Source organism: Heptranchias perlo, chromosome 28, assembly GCF_035084215.1.
Source record: "Heptranchias perlo isolate sHepPer1 chromosome 28, sHepPer1.hap1, whole genome shotgun sequence".
Lineage (NCBI taxonomy): Eukaryota > Metazoa > Chordata > Chondrichthyes > Hexanchiformes > Hexanchidae > Heptranchias > Heptranchias perlo.
The window spans coordinates 27,779,078-27,796,400 of record NC_090352.1 but is presented as its reverse complement, the minus strand read 5'-3'; the positions used below and the strand labels follow the sequence as shown (position 1 = coordinate 27,796,400).

The window sequence follows — 17,323 nt, the reverse complement described above, 5'->3', positions numbered from 1 at the left end:
GAATTTAGCAGATTAAGGGGTGATTTGATCGAAGTTGTCAAGATATTGAGGGGAACTGAGGGTGGATCGAGAGAAACTATTTCCACTGGTTGAGGAGTCTCGGACTTGGGGACATAGCCCAAAAATTAGAGCCACGACTTTCAGGAGTGAAGTTAAGAGACATTTCTACACGCAAAGGGTGGTAGAAGTTTGGAACTCTCGTCCACAAACGGCAGTTGATGATAGCTCAATTGTTAATTTTAAATCTGAGATTGATAGATTTTTGTTAGCCCCATATCCCTTAATACCTTTGGTTAAGGCAGAAATATGGAGTTGGGTCACAAATCAGCCATGAACTCATTGAATGGCGGGACAGGCTCGAGGGACTAAATGGCCTACCATCTTGATTTTTGCGAGGCAGCGTTAAGATTATTGGTGATGTTAGGAAATGGTTTAAGTGCAGGATAATGGAAAAATTGCTCACCTAATTACCAAATGTGTAAAATTTCAAACTTTAAAACACCTGGCTTTTGCTTTATTTTGCATTTAAAGAACCATTGTTATGTGGGCAATATTTTGTGGGCAGTTACAATTATTGTTTTGTAAGAGTTGCCAGGATGCTGACTGCATTACTTCAAAAGTGCTAGCCTTATGATGAAGAATTTTTCTGGAAACCTCTACAAGAGGGACTCTCATTTTTCGCAACAGGAAGTGTGTTGGTGGGAAATGGAGCAAGGAGTGCGTGAATCTTCTGGGTACCAATACAGACACATCTCTTCTGATCACTGGTAAAAATGAACAGCCAAGATGTTTCAAAAATGTTCAACACTTGCCTGGGGCATCATTTGCCACAGCACTCGACCATCTTGGATGAATTCTACAATCTTTGAGTACGTTCGATCTCTGCACAGAAAATTGCGAGCTCAGGATTGAGGCGTGTTAATCATTATGAATAACTGCCCTGCGCATCCAGAAATTTTGTCCCGAACAAATGTGGAACTTGTTCATATCCAAAGAATACCACTTCTAAATTTTAGCCAATGCATGTCTGAGTTACCAAGCTTTTCAAATGTCACGGTTGGAAGTTTCTGGCTAGAAAAAGACGAGCTCCCTATGAAGCCAAGAATGAATTCTCAATAAATTTGATGGATGCCTTGAATTTTGGTGCTAAAAGTTGAGATCTTGTAACTCAAAGCAACATTGCGAACTGTTTTCACCATGCAGATTTTTGCCAGTAAAGAAGAGGACAATTTGATGGAACTTATGATTCCTGCTAATGTTCCTCAGTCGGTCTATATCGCAGAATATGACTCTTTGATCGCCTGAACCTCCATCGAAGCTTTGAGCCAACCCCAGCTGGAATTAAATAATGAAATTAGTGAGGATAGCATGAATTTTGAAGATCATGAAGCTGCTCCTGATCCTCCAACTCCAGCAGCCAGTCTCTGACATTCGACATTATATGCAGTGCTCATCTAGCAACTTGTTTGACTCAAAAATGTTTGCTTCTTCAATTTTTGCCAGACTAGCCATCGCTTGTGAGTCAATTTTGATGGTAAAACAGTCCAAAATAACACATCTCGTTTTTTTTAAAAACCCCATATTACAGTGAAATTAAAGTAAAATATTGGATTTTGTTTTACACTTTTCTTTCTTATCCTTGAAATTGTTAATGCCTTCAAAACAGTCAAAGTGTTTGCAATTGTTTATAAGGAAAGTTCCCCTATTATATGTCCGTCCATTGTGCTCTGCCCTTTGGCTGGTATTAACTCATAAGACCATAAGAAATAGGAGCAGGAGTAGGCCACACGGCCCCTCGAGCCTGCACCGCCATTCAGTAAGATCATGGCTGATCTTTGATCTCAACTCCACTTTCCCGCCCGATCCCCATATCCCTTGATTCCCCTAGAGTTCAAAAATCTATCTATTTCAGTCTTGAATATACTCAACGACTTTTCATCCACAGCCCTCTGGGGTGGAGAATTCCAAATATTCACAACCCTCTGAGTGAAGAAATTCCTTCTCATTCTCAGTCCTAAATGTCCGACCCCTTATTCTGAGACTATGTCCCCTAGTTCTAGACTCTCTAGCCAGGGGAAACATCCTGTCAGCATCTACCCTGCCTAGCCTTCTTAGAATCTTATATGTTTCACTGAGATCACCTCTCATTCTTCTAAACTCCAGAGAGTATAGGCCCATTCTACTCAATCTTTCCTCTAACAATTGTTTCATCCCAGGAATCAATCTAGTGATAACCTTCGTTGCACCGCCTCTAAGAAAAGTATATCCTTCCTTAGGTAAGGAGACCAAAACTATATACAGTTCTCCAGGTGTGGTCTCACCAAAGCCCTGTACAATTGCAGCAAGACTTCCTTACTCTTATACTCCAATCTGCTTGCAATAAAAGCCAGCGTACCGTTTGCCTTCCTAATTGCTGGCTGTTCCTGCATGTTAACTTTCTGTGTTTCGTGCACAAGGACACCCAAATCCCGCTGAACACCAACATTTAATAGTTTCTCACCATTTAAAAAATATTCTGTTTTTCTGTTTTTCTGTTTTTGCTATCAAAGTGAATAACCTCACATTTCCCCACATTATACTCCATCAGCCACCTTCTTGCCCATTCACTTAACCTATCTATATCCCTTTGCAGACTCTTCGAGTCCTCCTCACAGCTTACTTTCCCACCTAGCTTTGTATCTTGAGCAAACTTGGATGCATTACACTCGGTCCCTTCATCTAAGTCATTAATATAGATTGTAAATAGCTGAGGCCCAAGCGCTGATCCCTGCGGAACCCCCCCTAGTTACAACCTGCCAAGCCTAAAATGAGATGTTTGTTCCTTCTCTGTTTTCTGTCCGTTAACCAATCCTCTATCCTTGCTAATATGTTATCCCCAATCCCATGAACCCTAATCTTGTGTAACAACCTTTTGTGTGGCACCTTATCAAAATCCAAATATACTACATCCACTGGTTCCCCCTTATCTACCTGCAAGTTACACCCTCACAAAACTCTTAATAGATTTGTCAAACACGATTTCCCTTTCATAAAACCGTGTTAACTCTGGCTAATTATATTATGATTTTCTAAGTGCCCTGTTACTACGTCCTTAATAATAGATTTAGCCTTTTCCCTACTATTGATGTCAGGCTATCTGGCCTATTGTGCCCTGTTTTCTCTCTCCCTTCTTGAATAGCCGGGTTACATTTGCTACCTTCCAATCCATGGGGACTGTCCTAGAATCTAGAGAGTTCTGAAAGATCAAAAGCAATGCATCCACTATCTCTGCAGCCACCTCTTTTAAAACCCAAGGATGTAGGCCATCAAGTCCCGGGTATTTGTCGGCTTTTAGTCCCATTAATTTTTCTAATACTTTTTCTTTACTAATCTTAATTACTTTTAAGTTCCTCCCTCTCATTAGACCATTGGTTCCCCACTACTTCCGGTATGTTTGTTGTGTCTTTACTGCGGTCCATTGATTCGAATGATTCCAGCCAGCCAGGTCCCTTTAACGCAAGTCTGTCATATAGCCGGCGAACCAGGAAGAGTAAGTTCCGGATTTCCGCGCTTAACTGTGCATACGTGTATGCCGGAACTTGCTGTTCAATTTCACCATAGAAACATAGAAAATAGGAGCAGGTGTAGGCCATTCGACCCTTCGGGCCTGCTCCGCCATTCAAAATGATCATGGCTGATCGTCTAACTCAGTACCCTGTTCACGCTTTTTCCCCATATCCCTTGATCCCTTTAACATTAAGAAATATATCCATCTCCTTCTTGAATACATCTAATGACTTGGCCTCCACTGCCTTTTGTGGTAGAGAATTCCACAGGTTCATCACCCTCTGATGAAGGAATTTCTCCTCATCTCTGTTCTAAATGGCATACCCCGTATCCTGAGACAGTGACCCCTGGTTCTGGACTCCCCAGCCATCGGGAACATTCTCCCTGCATCGAGTCTGTCCAGTCCTGTTAGAATTTTATATGTTTCGATGAGATCACCTCTCATTCTTCTAAACTCTAGTGAATATAGGCCTAGTCAACCCAATTTTTTTTTATTAGTTAATGGAATGTGGGCGTCGCTGGCGAGGCCCACATTTATTGCCCATCCCTAATTGCCGTTAAGAAGGTGGTGGTGAGGTGCCTTCTTGAACTGCTGCAGTCCGTGTGGTGAAGGTTCTCTCACAGTGCTGTTAGGAAGGAAGTTCCAGGATTTTGACCCAGCGACGATGAAGGAACGGCGATATATTTCCAAGTCTCCTCATACGTCAGTCCTGCCATCCCAGAAATCAATCTGGTAAACCTTCATTGCACTCCCTCCATGGCAAGGACATCCTTCCTCAGATAAGGAGACCAAAACTGCACACAATGCTCCAGATGTGGTCTCACCAAGGCCCTGTACAACTGCAGTAAGACATCCCTGCTCCTGTACTCAAATCCTTTTGCAATGAAGGCCAACATACCATTCGCCTTCCTAATTGCTTGCTGCACCTGAATGCTCGCTTTCAGCGACTGGTGTACAAGGACACCCAGGTCTCGTTGCACCGCCCCTTTTCCCAATCTATCACCATTCAGATAATAATCTGCCTTTCTATTTTTACAACCAAAGTGGATAACCTCACATTTATCCACGTTATACTGCATCTGCCATATTCTTGCCCACTCACCCAACTTGTCTAAATCACATTGGAGCCTCTTTGTATCCTCCTCACAGCTCACATTCCACCCCAGCTTTGTGTCGTCTGCAAACTTGGAAATGTTACATTTAGTTCCCTCATCCAAATCATTGATGTATATTGTGAATAGCTGGGGCCCAAGCAATGACCACTGCCTGCCACCTGGAAAAAGACCCGTTTATTCCTACTCTCTGTTTCCTGTCTGTCAACCAATTCTCAATCCATGCCAGTATATTCCCCCCAATCCCATGTGCTTTAATTTTGCACACTAACCTCTTGTGTGGGACCTTATCAAAAGCCTTCTGAAAATACCACTACTAATAATGGTGAACGCTGTTGAGCTCACTGTTATTTTAGAAGCAATTTCTGGGCCAATAACTTTCAAAAGGAAGTTGGATAAATACTTGAAGGGAAAAAAATTACAGGGCTATGGGGAAAGAACAGGGAAGTGGGACTAATTGGATAGCTCTTTCAAAGAGTTGGCACAGGCACAATGGGCTGAATGGCCTCCTTCTGTGCTGTAAGATACTATCACGTTAAGGCAGATACAAAATATTTGTTTAATGACTCTGCCTTTTCCTATTTCCCCATTATAATTTCTCCTGTCTCTGCCTCTAAGAGATCCACTTTTACTTTTGCTAATCTCTTCCTTTTTATATTCTTGTAGAAGCTGTTACAATCTGTTTTTATATTTCTTGCTAGTTTACTCTTGTATTCAATTTTCTCCCTCTATCAATTTCTTGGTTATCCTTTGCTGATTTCTAACCCCCCCCCTCCCCCACAAGTCTCATACGTGAGTTTCTTGAGCCACTTACTATGCAAGGTAGCTGAGGTGGTTTCCTATTGCCTTCCTTACAGTTTTTATCTTCAGAGTATCTTCTCCAAGCTGAGCTGCAATCTAGGCTAAGGAGTCCACCTACCCTTTTACAATGGTAGAGGGCAGCCATCGGATCCAAGTTTCCCTGTTGGATGTCAACCCAGTGTTCCAAAAGACTATAATATGCAGATTTGAGTGTTAAGAGAAAGGTTAAAGCAAGCAACTTTTTCAATAGGTATTCTATAGTTTGAGTTTGGCTCAAAATTGAAGATTTTTTTTAGGCTTCCATAGAGTACTTTCAGTAAATAACTATTCTTTGCAAATGTTTAATAACTTTGAAATTCACACTAAAATGTTTGAATTTTGTGCAGCAGCAATAGAAAAACTGTTGTTTTTTAAAGTTCTATAATTTGGTGGATTGTAACAATATAGAAATCATTCAGGATACTGTACGAAAAGTGACGAACTGGGGCTATGAAAAGTATTCAGAACAAAAAAAAAGAAAAATTTTAAATCTCTTTTCTAAACTACCACTGATTTAATATAAGAACTTGATGGGGGTTAAATTAGACAAAGAAAAACTTAAAGGGAGCAAAAACTTAAAAATAATTACTTTTTAAAGTGTATCTTAGTTCTTGGAACCTGAATCTTGCAAAAGTATTTGTTGCTTGATAGAGGTAGAATAAAGGATGCATAGGAGCGATTATTGGAAATATTTTCTTCGGGTCAAATGTTAGCAAAAAAGTTGGTGCGATTTATAACATGGAGAAGAGCCCTATATTCGGAAAATATGTCCATAGAAGAAAATAATCCATATCAACATCCTTAGATGACTTTATGAAATGTGAGAGCTAAAGTTCAGTTTATAGTTGTCACCCTAACCTCCATTTTAGGTTACTGCAGTTCTAGGGAATCTTTCTTTTTATTATGTCAAATTTGAAAGAATGAATTTATTCAGTCCACAGCAAATCCCAGCTTTATTCTCTCCCCCTCCCCCTCTCCCAAAACAGCCCTCTTTGTGCTCCATGGTGCTGGTTTTGACACTGTAGGATTAACGATAGTGATTTTTCTGCAAGTTTATGAAAGGACGGTTTGCAGTCAATTAACAGAAAAGAGTGTATGTCTGGTGTGATTTGTAAAATAATTGAATAATCTGTGTAAACTAAGAAAGAGATGCTTTTTGTTTTTCCAATACTGAATATCTTGGTCAGTTTACTTGAATTTGATTTCTAATTGTTTACCAATTAGTAGTGTTTTAGTATTCATTGTTATATTGGTTATGAGAACAAAAAATGTGACATAGACTTGAAATTAAATTTCATTTTTATATTTTAATGTATGTGTAACATATGTGTTTTTATAAACATGTAATAATGGTACAAGATGTTGAAAGTTCTCACAATTCAATGAATTGAAAAGGAATAGGGAAGCGCTAAGTTCTCGTCGTTCTGTGACCACAGTCCGTAGATGATTTTTAAATAAGTTAACACTAATGCAGTGAAGTGTAGTGGGTCACATGGAGCCTCCTTCTGTGCAAATGGCAGGATCAGCATAGCAGGCATTCTTCTGTGAGTAAAGCTTACACTTACTGATGACATTGTGGAGTCATTTGCCAAACAATAAAGCCAAACAGAAGTGAAGTCACTGAGGAAGCCAAAGAATAATCCCCTCAGCTGTCTTCCTGCTTGTGCCATGTGACTTCATGTCACACTGGCAGCTCACTCTCCTAGCCAGATCAACAGATGTATGGAGAACTGCATGTTGGGATAGCAGCAGTTGTTCTTAAACAACAGTGTCCTTTTGTAGAAAGCCACACTGCGAAAGGATACAACAACGTGACATCATCATCTTACCCTAGGAACATTCCTTTACTGTTCTTGGGCTTACTGTGTTTAAAGCCTCTCCTCCCCCATCGTTCCAAACCCAGACTATGATTATATTGTCTATTGTTCAGCAAAATGCCATGAAGTATTTGCAGTATTTTTATATTAGAAGCATTGGGTGCAACTCTTACACGCCCTATTTTGTGGTCCAGTGTTGTTAAGTCCTGTGAATATCATATAGCAAATTATTATTTTGGGGGAAAGGGTAGTTCTCTAGAAATAAATTCAGATGACCATCATGTAGTCCTATATGTACACAAAGAACACTGGAATTAAATTATTAATTAGGTCTTACAATATTTTCTGTAAATGGTTTAAGATAATTGAATATTATATATAATTTAAAAATCATTGGTCTCCATAAGTTTGTCGACCATTTAGGTAACCAGTTAATTTTCTTGCACTGCTTCTGTTACAGAAGTTGGATGTGATGCAAATTTAGATATTTTGACTTGGGTAAATGCATATCAGACCCTCTTTTAAAAAGCTGATCTGAGATGCACACAAAAACATGCCATAATGTGTTATAGAATGACCTGATTTCTGTTTGTTAAGAAAGTTTGCCTCATAGTGGTTGAAGTATATTGGTAGCTTTGCTTACTACATTGAACGACTAATCCAGAGAGTGCAATTTGATTAAACTTAATACAAAAGACCTAGTTACTTAATTAAGCAGAAAAGGTTAGAACTGCCTCAATAGCTCAGTAGTTAAATGATGGGTTGATATGGAACTGAGCTGTATGTAAGCAAAAAGTTTCCCTGGTATGTGGTGAGCAAGGCAAAACTTATCCAGTGGGAGCACTAATGTTGGCCTTAGTGCCCTGGGCTAAGGAAGGGGAAAATCATTAAGCTTATCCAGTGATTCTTGTTGGAAATGCTTGTGCATGGGTATAGTATGAGAAGAAGTTGGGCTTGGCTGGGATACTTCCCCTATGATTAAATATGATGTGGAGATGCCGGTGATGGACTGGGGTTGACAAATGTAAAGAATCTTACAACACCAGGTTATAGTCCAACAATTTTATTTGAAAATCACAAGCTTTCGGGGGCTTTCTCCTTTGTCAGGTGAATGTGGAAAATTCACCTGACGAAGGAGAAAGCCTCCGAAAGCTTGTGGTATTAAAATAAAATTGTTGGACTATAACCTGGTGTTGTAAGATTCTTTACATATGATTAAATAGACTGCTAAGACTTGCTGCTTAAGCTGACTGTCATTTTTCAAGATTTTCTGACCATTTTTTCACAGAAAGGAATTGGAAAAAAGCTTTTTAATGTTGGGTTTTTAAAAGCCTAGTGTTTTCAGGCAAGGTTCAACAAAAAGACTGGGACGATAGGTAGTTAAGATGCTAATGAGCTGGCACTGATGTCATTTCTTCATAGTCTGATGAATTGATTATTTACAGTCTGTCAGCAATGAAAAAACACCTTATACCTATTGTATTGGAACACCTTTGATCCTTTTGGCTGAGAAATGAGGGAGACAGGACAGACTGGGACACGGGGTGGGGGGCGGGGGCTTTTTGAAGCAGGAAAATCGGGTTTGTTAAAGAGCATGCTGTGAGGGCTTTTGCTAAGGCAAAGAAGTTAGAAATATTGAAGGATAGTTAAGATGAAGCCACCTTCTTTCTCTAAGTCAAGTAAGATGACCCACTAATGTGGGGTAGAGTCTAATGTCTTTATTTTTTTGTTAGGCAAAGATATGTTGTATGGATTGAATTGAATGAGTCCAGTCATAACAGCGATTCTGTATGTTCAGTTTGCTGTGAAATAAAGCGGCTTAACAAGTTGTGCCTGGACTGTCTTACTAAGTTTTTGCTTGGTTCATCTTCAGAGAGATTGAAGAAATACATGTGCGAAAGACACAAACATCTGGTTCGGGTCACAAGGTAGAAACTAGTATTACATCTCTGGGTTACGCTACCATGCAAGTAGATATAGGGCAGAATGAGTCAACTTCCGTAAAAGTAAGATACTCTGACTGCTTATGGGAGCAACCGATGCTATTGAATCCAAGTAGGTATCTACAGTAGATCTGATTTCGTAGCACTGACACACAAAGAATGGTTGCTTGGGGAAGGTACTAGAAGGCTGCCAGCTGTGGAACTGAATCAGAGCAACCTCTGCTGTCAGCAGAGGAGACTATCAGAATTGGAAAAGGGAGGAGTTCGGAACTTTTGTTTGGAACTACGGTTTTACTTTTTTATTTCCTTTTTGAATTCTTTCTCTCACTCCTGTCTTCCTTTCCCCAAGGTTCCTATCACATTTCACATAGAGAGATCTGGCACTACAGCCTGCCCTCGAAACAATAATGTAACTATCAACTGGAGGGTTAGAACCGTTGAAACTGAGGTTATTTACTTGACTGTTACCAGTAACTTTCTTTCTCTTTACCTCAATGGAAGCATCACTGTGCAACTGCGTAAGAGCAAAATAATTTGTTAATAGGAAAGAAGTCATTCGATCAGATAAGCTAGTCCCTTTGATCTATCTTACCTACCTGCTCAGCATATTTTTCAAATTATCTTCTTTCCAGAAATATATTTTGTTGAACTGATTCATGTTGTTCTCTTTAATGGCCTTCACAAAGCATGATCATTTGATCCATAAGTGTTAACAGTGAAGAAAAAAAGTGTAATCTAATTGCCCTTTTTGCTTCTAATTTCCTACTTTTTAACTGTCATTTGGAATTTGAACCTTATGTGGTGGTAAGCAATTTGCCTAGATTAACTGCCAGTCCTTCATGATTTGAAAAACTTCAATTAAATTACCTGTTTTCCAAAGAGAACAAGCCAGCTTCCTTAACAGTTCTTCCTCATAACTTCGATTTCTGGTACCTGGAAGCACTTGGTTGCTTGCCTCTGTATCCTTTCAAGAGCAATAATATCCTTTTTATGATTAGGCGACCAGAACTGCAGGCAGTACTGCAGATGGAGTCTAATCAATACCGTGTACACCATCAGTGTAATTTCTTTGATTTCTACTCTGTCTCTCTGCATGTGCAACTCTGGGCCTTATTTGCATCAGGTTAATTGTTTCATAAATTTCTCTGCAATAGCCTCTTCTCATTAACAGGCTTATATGACTCTTCCCATTTAACACCCACAAATGACCAGATTTATTGAATTTAATTTCATAACCTGGTGATATTTGAATTTGTGACCTGAGTTGTTAGTTCAGTACCATAACTACTACGGTCTGATTTTAAATCCAGAGAATGCATTTTCAGCAATGCACCTTGAATGTGCACAACTTTAGTAACCTGAAACAGCCAATTCTCCTTTTTTCTGAATAAAATGGTGAATGAAAACCGATGCTTAACAGTTGCTTTGATCAAAAGTTATTGTTAGTCTTTAAAAATAAATTCATAGCAGCTATGGAAGACTGTCCATTCTATTAGCAGCTCGCACCTAGAACAAAACCTGATTTAAACAAAAATAACCAGTAATGTGAAATATTAGTAATTTTAATTTGTGGATGAACTTGTGTATTTGCATTATGGTCTGTGACACAATGTAGTGCATTACTTTTGGAAGCTATTGAAGCAATTTATTGCTGTGCTTAACCTTTAATTCTGTAAAATGTTGGCATTTTTGTGGAGTGCTGTGCTAGTCTTAGTTTCAGGTTAACTTGGGAGAAAGTCATTTGGTTTTATGAGGAAGGCCTAACTAAAACACTCTGATTAAATTGTATACATCATTGTCTACAGCAGATAGGGAGTAAAAAATGTTGCCACGGTTGCTACAGCACCAAGCACTCATTGTAGGACAGGAAAGCACAGCCAACTCCAGGGTTCAACACCTTCTACTCAGCCAGTAGCCCCCACCTCGGAGTGTTTTCTATTCTATACGTGTGAATTTTCCATTCCTCAAATGAGCCATACATTGGCCTTTTTGGCTGAGACAAGTTTGGTCTAAATTAGAGGCAGTTTTGTCCTGTAAGTCCATGTCCACTGGAAACTAGATTGAGACTGTCCATGCTAATTTCACACATTACCCTTACAGCTGACAGAGAGGAGCCACTGTTCTGGTGTAGATTTGAACCCAAGCTTCAGAGGTGAAAGGAATAGCATGCTAGCCCACTGCACGACCAGTTCGTCAAATATTTAAGAAGCCCATTTAGGCAATGCAGTGCTTGTTTTACAGTTTATTGCATTCCTCCAACTCTGGCTTTTTGTGCATCCCCCACTTCCTTCGCCCCACCATTGGCCTTCAGCTTTCTGGACCCCAAGCTCTGGAGTTCTGTCCCTAAACCCCTCTGTATCCACCTCTCTCTCCTCCTTTAAGACCCTCCTCAAATCTACCTCTTTGACCAAGCCTTTGGTCACCTGTCCTAATATCTCCTTCTTTGGCTTGATGTCAATTTTTGGGTAATTACTCCTGTGAAGTGCCTTGTGACATTTTACTATGTTAAAGGCAAGTGATTGTTTTAACTGTGTATAAATGACTTAGTTTGCATTGAGGCTTCTGTATTGTCACAGTTGTCCACCCAAATTTGAAACAATCAAGGTGGATTAAGATTGATTGAAATGTTTACTTTAAATTCTAAGGGAAGCAGATTGGATTATAGAGAGGTAAAATAGAACGGCACAAGAAATCATTAAAGGATTAGATCAAATGTCAGACCTGCTCTCATTCTATTCAGCTACGTGATACGATGTCATGTTGCCCAACTTTGGCAGCAGCATAATCAAGTGAATGAGGAGGCACTACTTTGGAGGCTCGCTGACCTCAGTTTTGAAACTTAAGCAGAGTAAATAAAAAATATTTTAACATGACTTTAAAATATGAACTGGTTTAGTGTTTTGCAGTTCTGACCTTTGTAAACTCATTGTAGTGGATAATTTATTGTTTTAACATTATTTTAAATTTATACAACCTGAAATAACCTAAAGATTAAAAGGTGCAACATAAGCCTTCATCCACCTGAAATATTAGAAAGTGTAACTATTTTCTGGACAATTCATCCTTACCAAATGCCCATTTTTTATGATTGCCCTAAATTTTAAAATATTTTTTGAAATGATTGACGAGACAGCTAAATGTTGCAAAATGTGAAGTGCACTTTGAATGCAAGAACAGCAGATAGGAGTGCAATCTAAATGGGGAAACACTAGGGGTTGAGATAAACGAACAAAGGGATTTAGGCATCCAGGTCATTAAAAGCTAGCTCGCAGGTACAAAAAGTGATCGAAAAGGAATGTGTTGCTTTATCAAATATAAAAGAAAGGAAGTACTACTACAGTTATGCACAGCAGTGATCAAGCCTCATTTACAATATTGTGGTAGTTTTGAATGTCCCATTTTCCAAAAGATATTTTGGCCTTGGAGAAAGTCCAGCAACAATTCACCAGGATAATATCTAGGATGAAGGGACTGAGCTGGGATGAGACTGGTGAAATTGGGTTATATTCTCTGCAGATGACAAGGTTAAGTGATCTGATCAAGATCTTTTAAGATAAATTGACAGGGTAGATAGGCAATGACTCTTCACTCTGATCGGTTAATCCAGAACATAATCTTAGAATTTGAGCCAAATCACTAAAATAAAATCAGGTAAAACTTTTCTTACAAGAGGTAGTAAGAATCTGAAACTGCCCCAGAAGGTCATAAATCAAGGTCAGTTGAGGTGTTTGAAAGAATAGAGAGAAGGAAGAAGTGCTCGATTGGCTGAATGGCTGCCTCCTGTTCCTGTGCTTCTAAATGATTGCTTTGGGATATGAATCTGCTGTAAATGCTGAATAACATTGCAAAATATGTGCAATGCAGTTGGAGGCACTCATAGAAGATATTATGTAGCGGTAGTTTATACTTAACTTTCTCTTTGTCATTTGACAAAACCCATGTTGTTATCCATGTTTGTGTAATTTCCAAATTGCCAGATTCTGTGCAATACAGATTCTGGTTAACATGCAAATTCATGTCAACTGTGAAGAGAATTTGGTTCTTTCCATCTGTTTTATTTGCTGGAAGTATAACATATAGATACTAGGCTTCAATTCTCTTACTGTCTGTCATATCTTTTCTTCCACTCTCTTTCCGGCTCCACCCCAAAGAAAAAATTTAATTGTCCTTAGGGTTCAAGAGCCAGGATCCATAACATCATGAAGCCTCTTGCACCCGGAGCACTGGACTTCAGTGGCTACTGTCAGCATTGTTCTGTGCTTATGCGAAAAGTAGTATCATGAACTATTCATGTTAGAACAGGCATGTTCACATGCCAATCAAGGGTTTGATTCAGAATTGGATCCTGTGGTTGGGAGTCTAACACTGTGCTGAGAGGTTGCAAGCATATTAATGTTATTGTATGGTTGGAATTTTATTAAATATCACCGTTAGGATCATAGAAAGGTTACGGCATGGAAGGAGGCCATTCGGCCCACCACATCCGCGCTGGCTCTATGCACGAGCTGTCCAGCTAGTCCAACTTCCCCGCCCTATCTCCGTAGCCCTGCACATTTTTTCGTTTCAAGTACTTATCCAGTTCCCTTTTGAAGGCCATTATTGGATTTGTCTCTACCACTCCCTCGGGCAGTGCATTCCAGATCCTAACCACTCACTGTGTAAAAATGTTTTTCCTCATGTCACCTTTGGTTCTTTTGCCAATCATTTTAAATCTATGCTCGCTGGTTCTTGACCCTTCCACCAATGGGAACAGTTTCTCTCTATCTACTCTGTCTAGATCCGTCATGATTTTGAATACCTCTATCAAATCTCCTCTCAACCTTCTCTGTTCCAAGGAGAACAATCCCAGCTTCTCCAGTCTGTCCATGTAATTTAAGTCCCTCATCCCTGAAAACATTCTAGTAAATCTCCTCTGCACCCTCTCTAAGGCCTTCATATCTTTCTTAAAGTGCCGTGCCCAGAACTGGACACAATACTCCAGTTGTGGTCGAACTGATGTTTTATAAAGCTTCATCATGATTTCCTTGTTTTTGTACTCTATGCCTCTAATTATAAAGCCCAGGACCTCGTATGCTTTTTTAACCACTTTCTCAACCTGCCCTGCCACCTTCAACGATTTGTGCACATATACCCCCAGATCCCTCTGTTCCTCTACCCCTTTTAGAGTTGTGCCCTCTAGTTTATATTGCCTTTCCTCATTTTTCCTACCGAAATGTATCGTTATGAAGTGTTTTCCAGGGAAAAAATTCAGATTGCAGTTCTTCTTTGTTTAGTCATTGCATTATACCATTACTTTAATTCAGTTTCTTCTTCAGGGTATTCTTGTTCAGAGGGCTTGCATATTTAATAACAAGCAACTTTTCTTTTGCAGTTGCCCATGTTCAAGAGGCCTCATTCATGCAGATGCAGCAAGAATTAAGACAGTGTGAACCCAGATAGTCAAACGGCTAACCGCACAGTAGGATGCCGTCAACCAACCGAGCAGGAAGCCTAAAGGACCCAGAAATAGCGGAATTGTTCTACAGAGAAGATCCTGAAAAGCTATTTGTGGATTTGCGAGAAATTGGCCATGGCAGCTTTGGAGCAGTTTATTTTGTAAGTATGCTTTTTAAAAAAAAATTAAGAAACCAGTTGACTTCATGATTCTAGACATAACTTTTTGTGATTGGAGCATGAATTTTAGTGAGTCTCAAAGCTATGAATTAATTTTTTAATTGTGCCACCTTGCATTTCCCCTTTTTGAAGAAAAGCTCTTAGTCTTGTCATCTCAATTATTTTGCCTTATTTTGTCCAGGTTTATGGCAATTAAATACCAAAATTGCATTAATGCCTAAGACGGCTTTGTATTTACAGCTAAAATTACAGAGCAAAAAAAAACTTTTTCCTATGAAGTATCTAGCTCCTAAAAATTCAGTTTTTAATGTCCTGTTCACACCGGTAGGTATTTTCATTTCAGATAATTAAAGCATGGTCTTGCAGTAGGCCGCATGATTTTGTTTCTCTTTTTTTGTGGTATGTAATTTGTCCTGTCTCTGAAATCCTAGGTTATCTTTCTTTGTTGGATTTTAGTCCCACCTCCATGTTAGCTTGCAATAGGCAAGTTATGTTAGGAATCTAGTTTGTTACTGCAGAAACTTTTCCTTCCAGCTATCTTTTTATTTTGCAGAGATCCCAATGAGGTTTAAAGCCTTGTATTAATTGTATATACCATAGAAGACCTAAATGCTGACAGTCATTACCAAACGCTTCATTGTGTAGGCCCTCAACACAGCATTCTGACCTTGGTTGTAGAAATCAGCGTATCAGCCTGCTCGACATGCTTTGAGAAGGCTTCCATGTTACAGTACTGAACATTTGGAGTAAAGGCCAATGCTCACGTAGCAAGGACAGCACTTAAAACTGCATATTAATTCTTAATTTGTCCCATATAAAGTGCAAAATGTGATTGTGGATTTCAGGTAGAAGTTTTTTTTAAGATAAAGCTGTAGGTTATCAACCTTTTTAAAAGGTTGAGTTACAAGAAGCCAGCAGAATGTGAAGGCAGCTGATTGAGTAGCGTTTAGCCTAAACTGGTATTGGGCACTAACGTGTAGTTGGCTTGAAGCTACTTTCAGCTTTGAGTTTCCAAGTCTAGGACAACCACAGTTGTAGGAAGTGTCTGCAGATGCATTTGCTTGAGCTCAAAGCTGAGAAACAGTTGGAGACACACTGCACTATATGGGGAAGGAAGGGTTCCTGAAAAAAGTATATTGCAAAGTTGGTCAACCCATAGCTGGAGAGGAATAGTGGGGCATAAGGAAGGAAATTAGGTGACCCTCACTGGAATGAAAGAAAGACTTGGGTAGAGGCAGTGCAGTAAACTTTTGGGGTGGGAGCGGGGGAAACGGTCTGAAGTTGTCTGATCGATATACAATGCTGGATACTTGCAGGCATGGATGGCAACGTATGGGAAGGAAATCACAAGCCAAACCATATCTTCTGTTGTCGGGAAATTTGTCCTACCTCGATTGCGGATAAACTTCTAGAGTCTATAAGACGGGATGAAATTAATGAGAATTAGAAGGCTTGGCCTGATGGGGGAAAGTCAGCATGGATTGGGAAAGAGCAGGTTGTGTTTGATTAATTTAATTTAATTGAATTTTTGAGAATCCTACTGTTTACCTAGCTAGCACCACCCTACCTGTTGGGGCACTGTCTTGCAGAGTTTTGCGGAGCACAGTGGGAAGAATCACAGCCCTTTATGAAAACTCTACCCTTTATTGTTCCAACAATGAGTCACATTAGCTGGTCAACCATCAACAGTGGCCTGGAGTACTTCGGATCACCCTAGTTCAGTACCAGATTACCGTGTCTGCCACAGATACAATCTTCTATGGCTGGGTGTCTCACCTTATAGTCAACTTGACTAAGAAACCCACTTAGCTTCCCCCTTTACCCTCTCTCCCCCAGAGGATAGACTCTCGTTGGTCAGATAACTGACAAGGGGGTCTTAAGAAGAAAAGAAACAACATGCATTTATATTGCACATTTCACAATCTCAGGACACCCTCGGGCGCTTCACAACCAATTAAGTTTTTTTTTTGAAGTGTAGTCACTGATGTATTGTAGGGACAACAAATTTGCGCACAACAAGGCCCCACAACCAGCAATGTGGTAATGACCAGATAATCTTTTTTAATGATGTTGAGGGCTAAATATTAGCCACGATGCCGGTTGAATTCTCCCGCTTTTCAAATAGTGCCATGGCATCTTTTATGTGGCATGGCTACTAGTACAAATGTCGAAGTGCATTGTCTCCATCATATGTCATCAAATGGTAGTTTCACCAGCTGGAAGCTTGGAGTTTCAGCAGCAACTGCATGCCTCTTTGCAACCAAGTCAAGATAGACAACAAACTCTGAAATCAGAGTGTGTTTTCACATAGTTGCACTTTAGGTAATATCTTCCAGCACCATTTCATTATTTAATGACATTTGTCAGAGGGGTTGGGCTTCAAAGAGGAACCCAGAGGCTATAGTGACATTATTTAATCCTAATTCTTAATTGGCAGGAGGGGGAGGCGAA

The 17,323-nt window shown here is 39.6% G+C and overlaps 1 protein-coding gene across 3 annotated transcripts in view; it reads left to right on the top strand.

Annotated features, from left to right (window-relative positions):
• Positions 1 to 17,323, top strand: part of LOC137344967 (serine/threonine-protein kinase TAO1) — a 165,172-nt gene that overhangs the window by 67,030 nt on the left and 80,819 nt on the right. For all 3 annotated transcript variants that reach the window (XM_068008275.1, XM_068008276.1, XM_068008274.1), the window contains one exon: positions 14,631 to 14,854. In XM_068008275.1, the coding sequence (XP_067864376.1) occupies positions 14,723 to 14,854 (132 nt within the window). In that variant the 5' untranslated portion in view covers positions 14,631 to 14,722. The remainder of the gene's footprint in view (positions 1 to 14,630; positions 14,855 to 17,323) is intronic.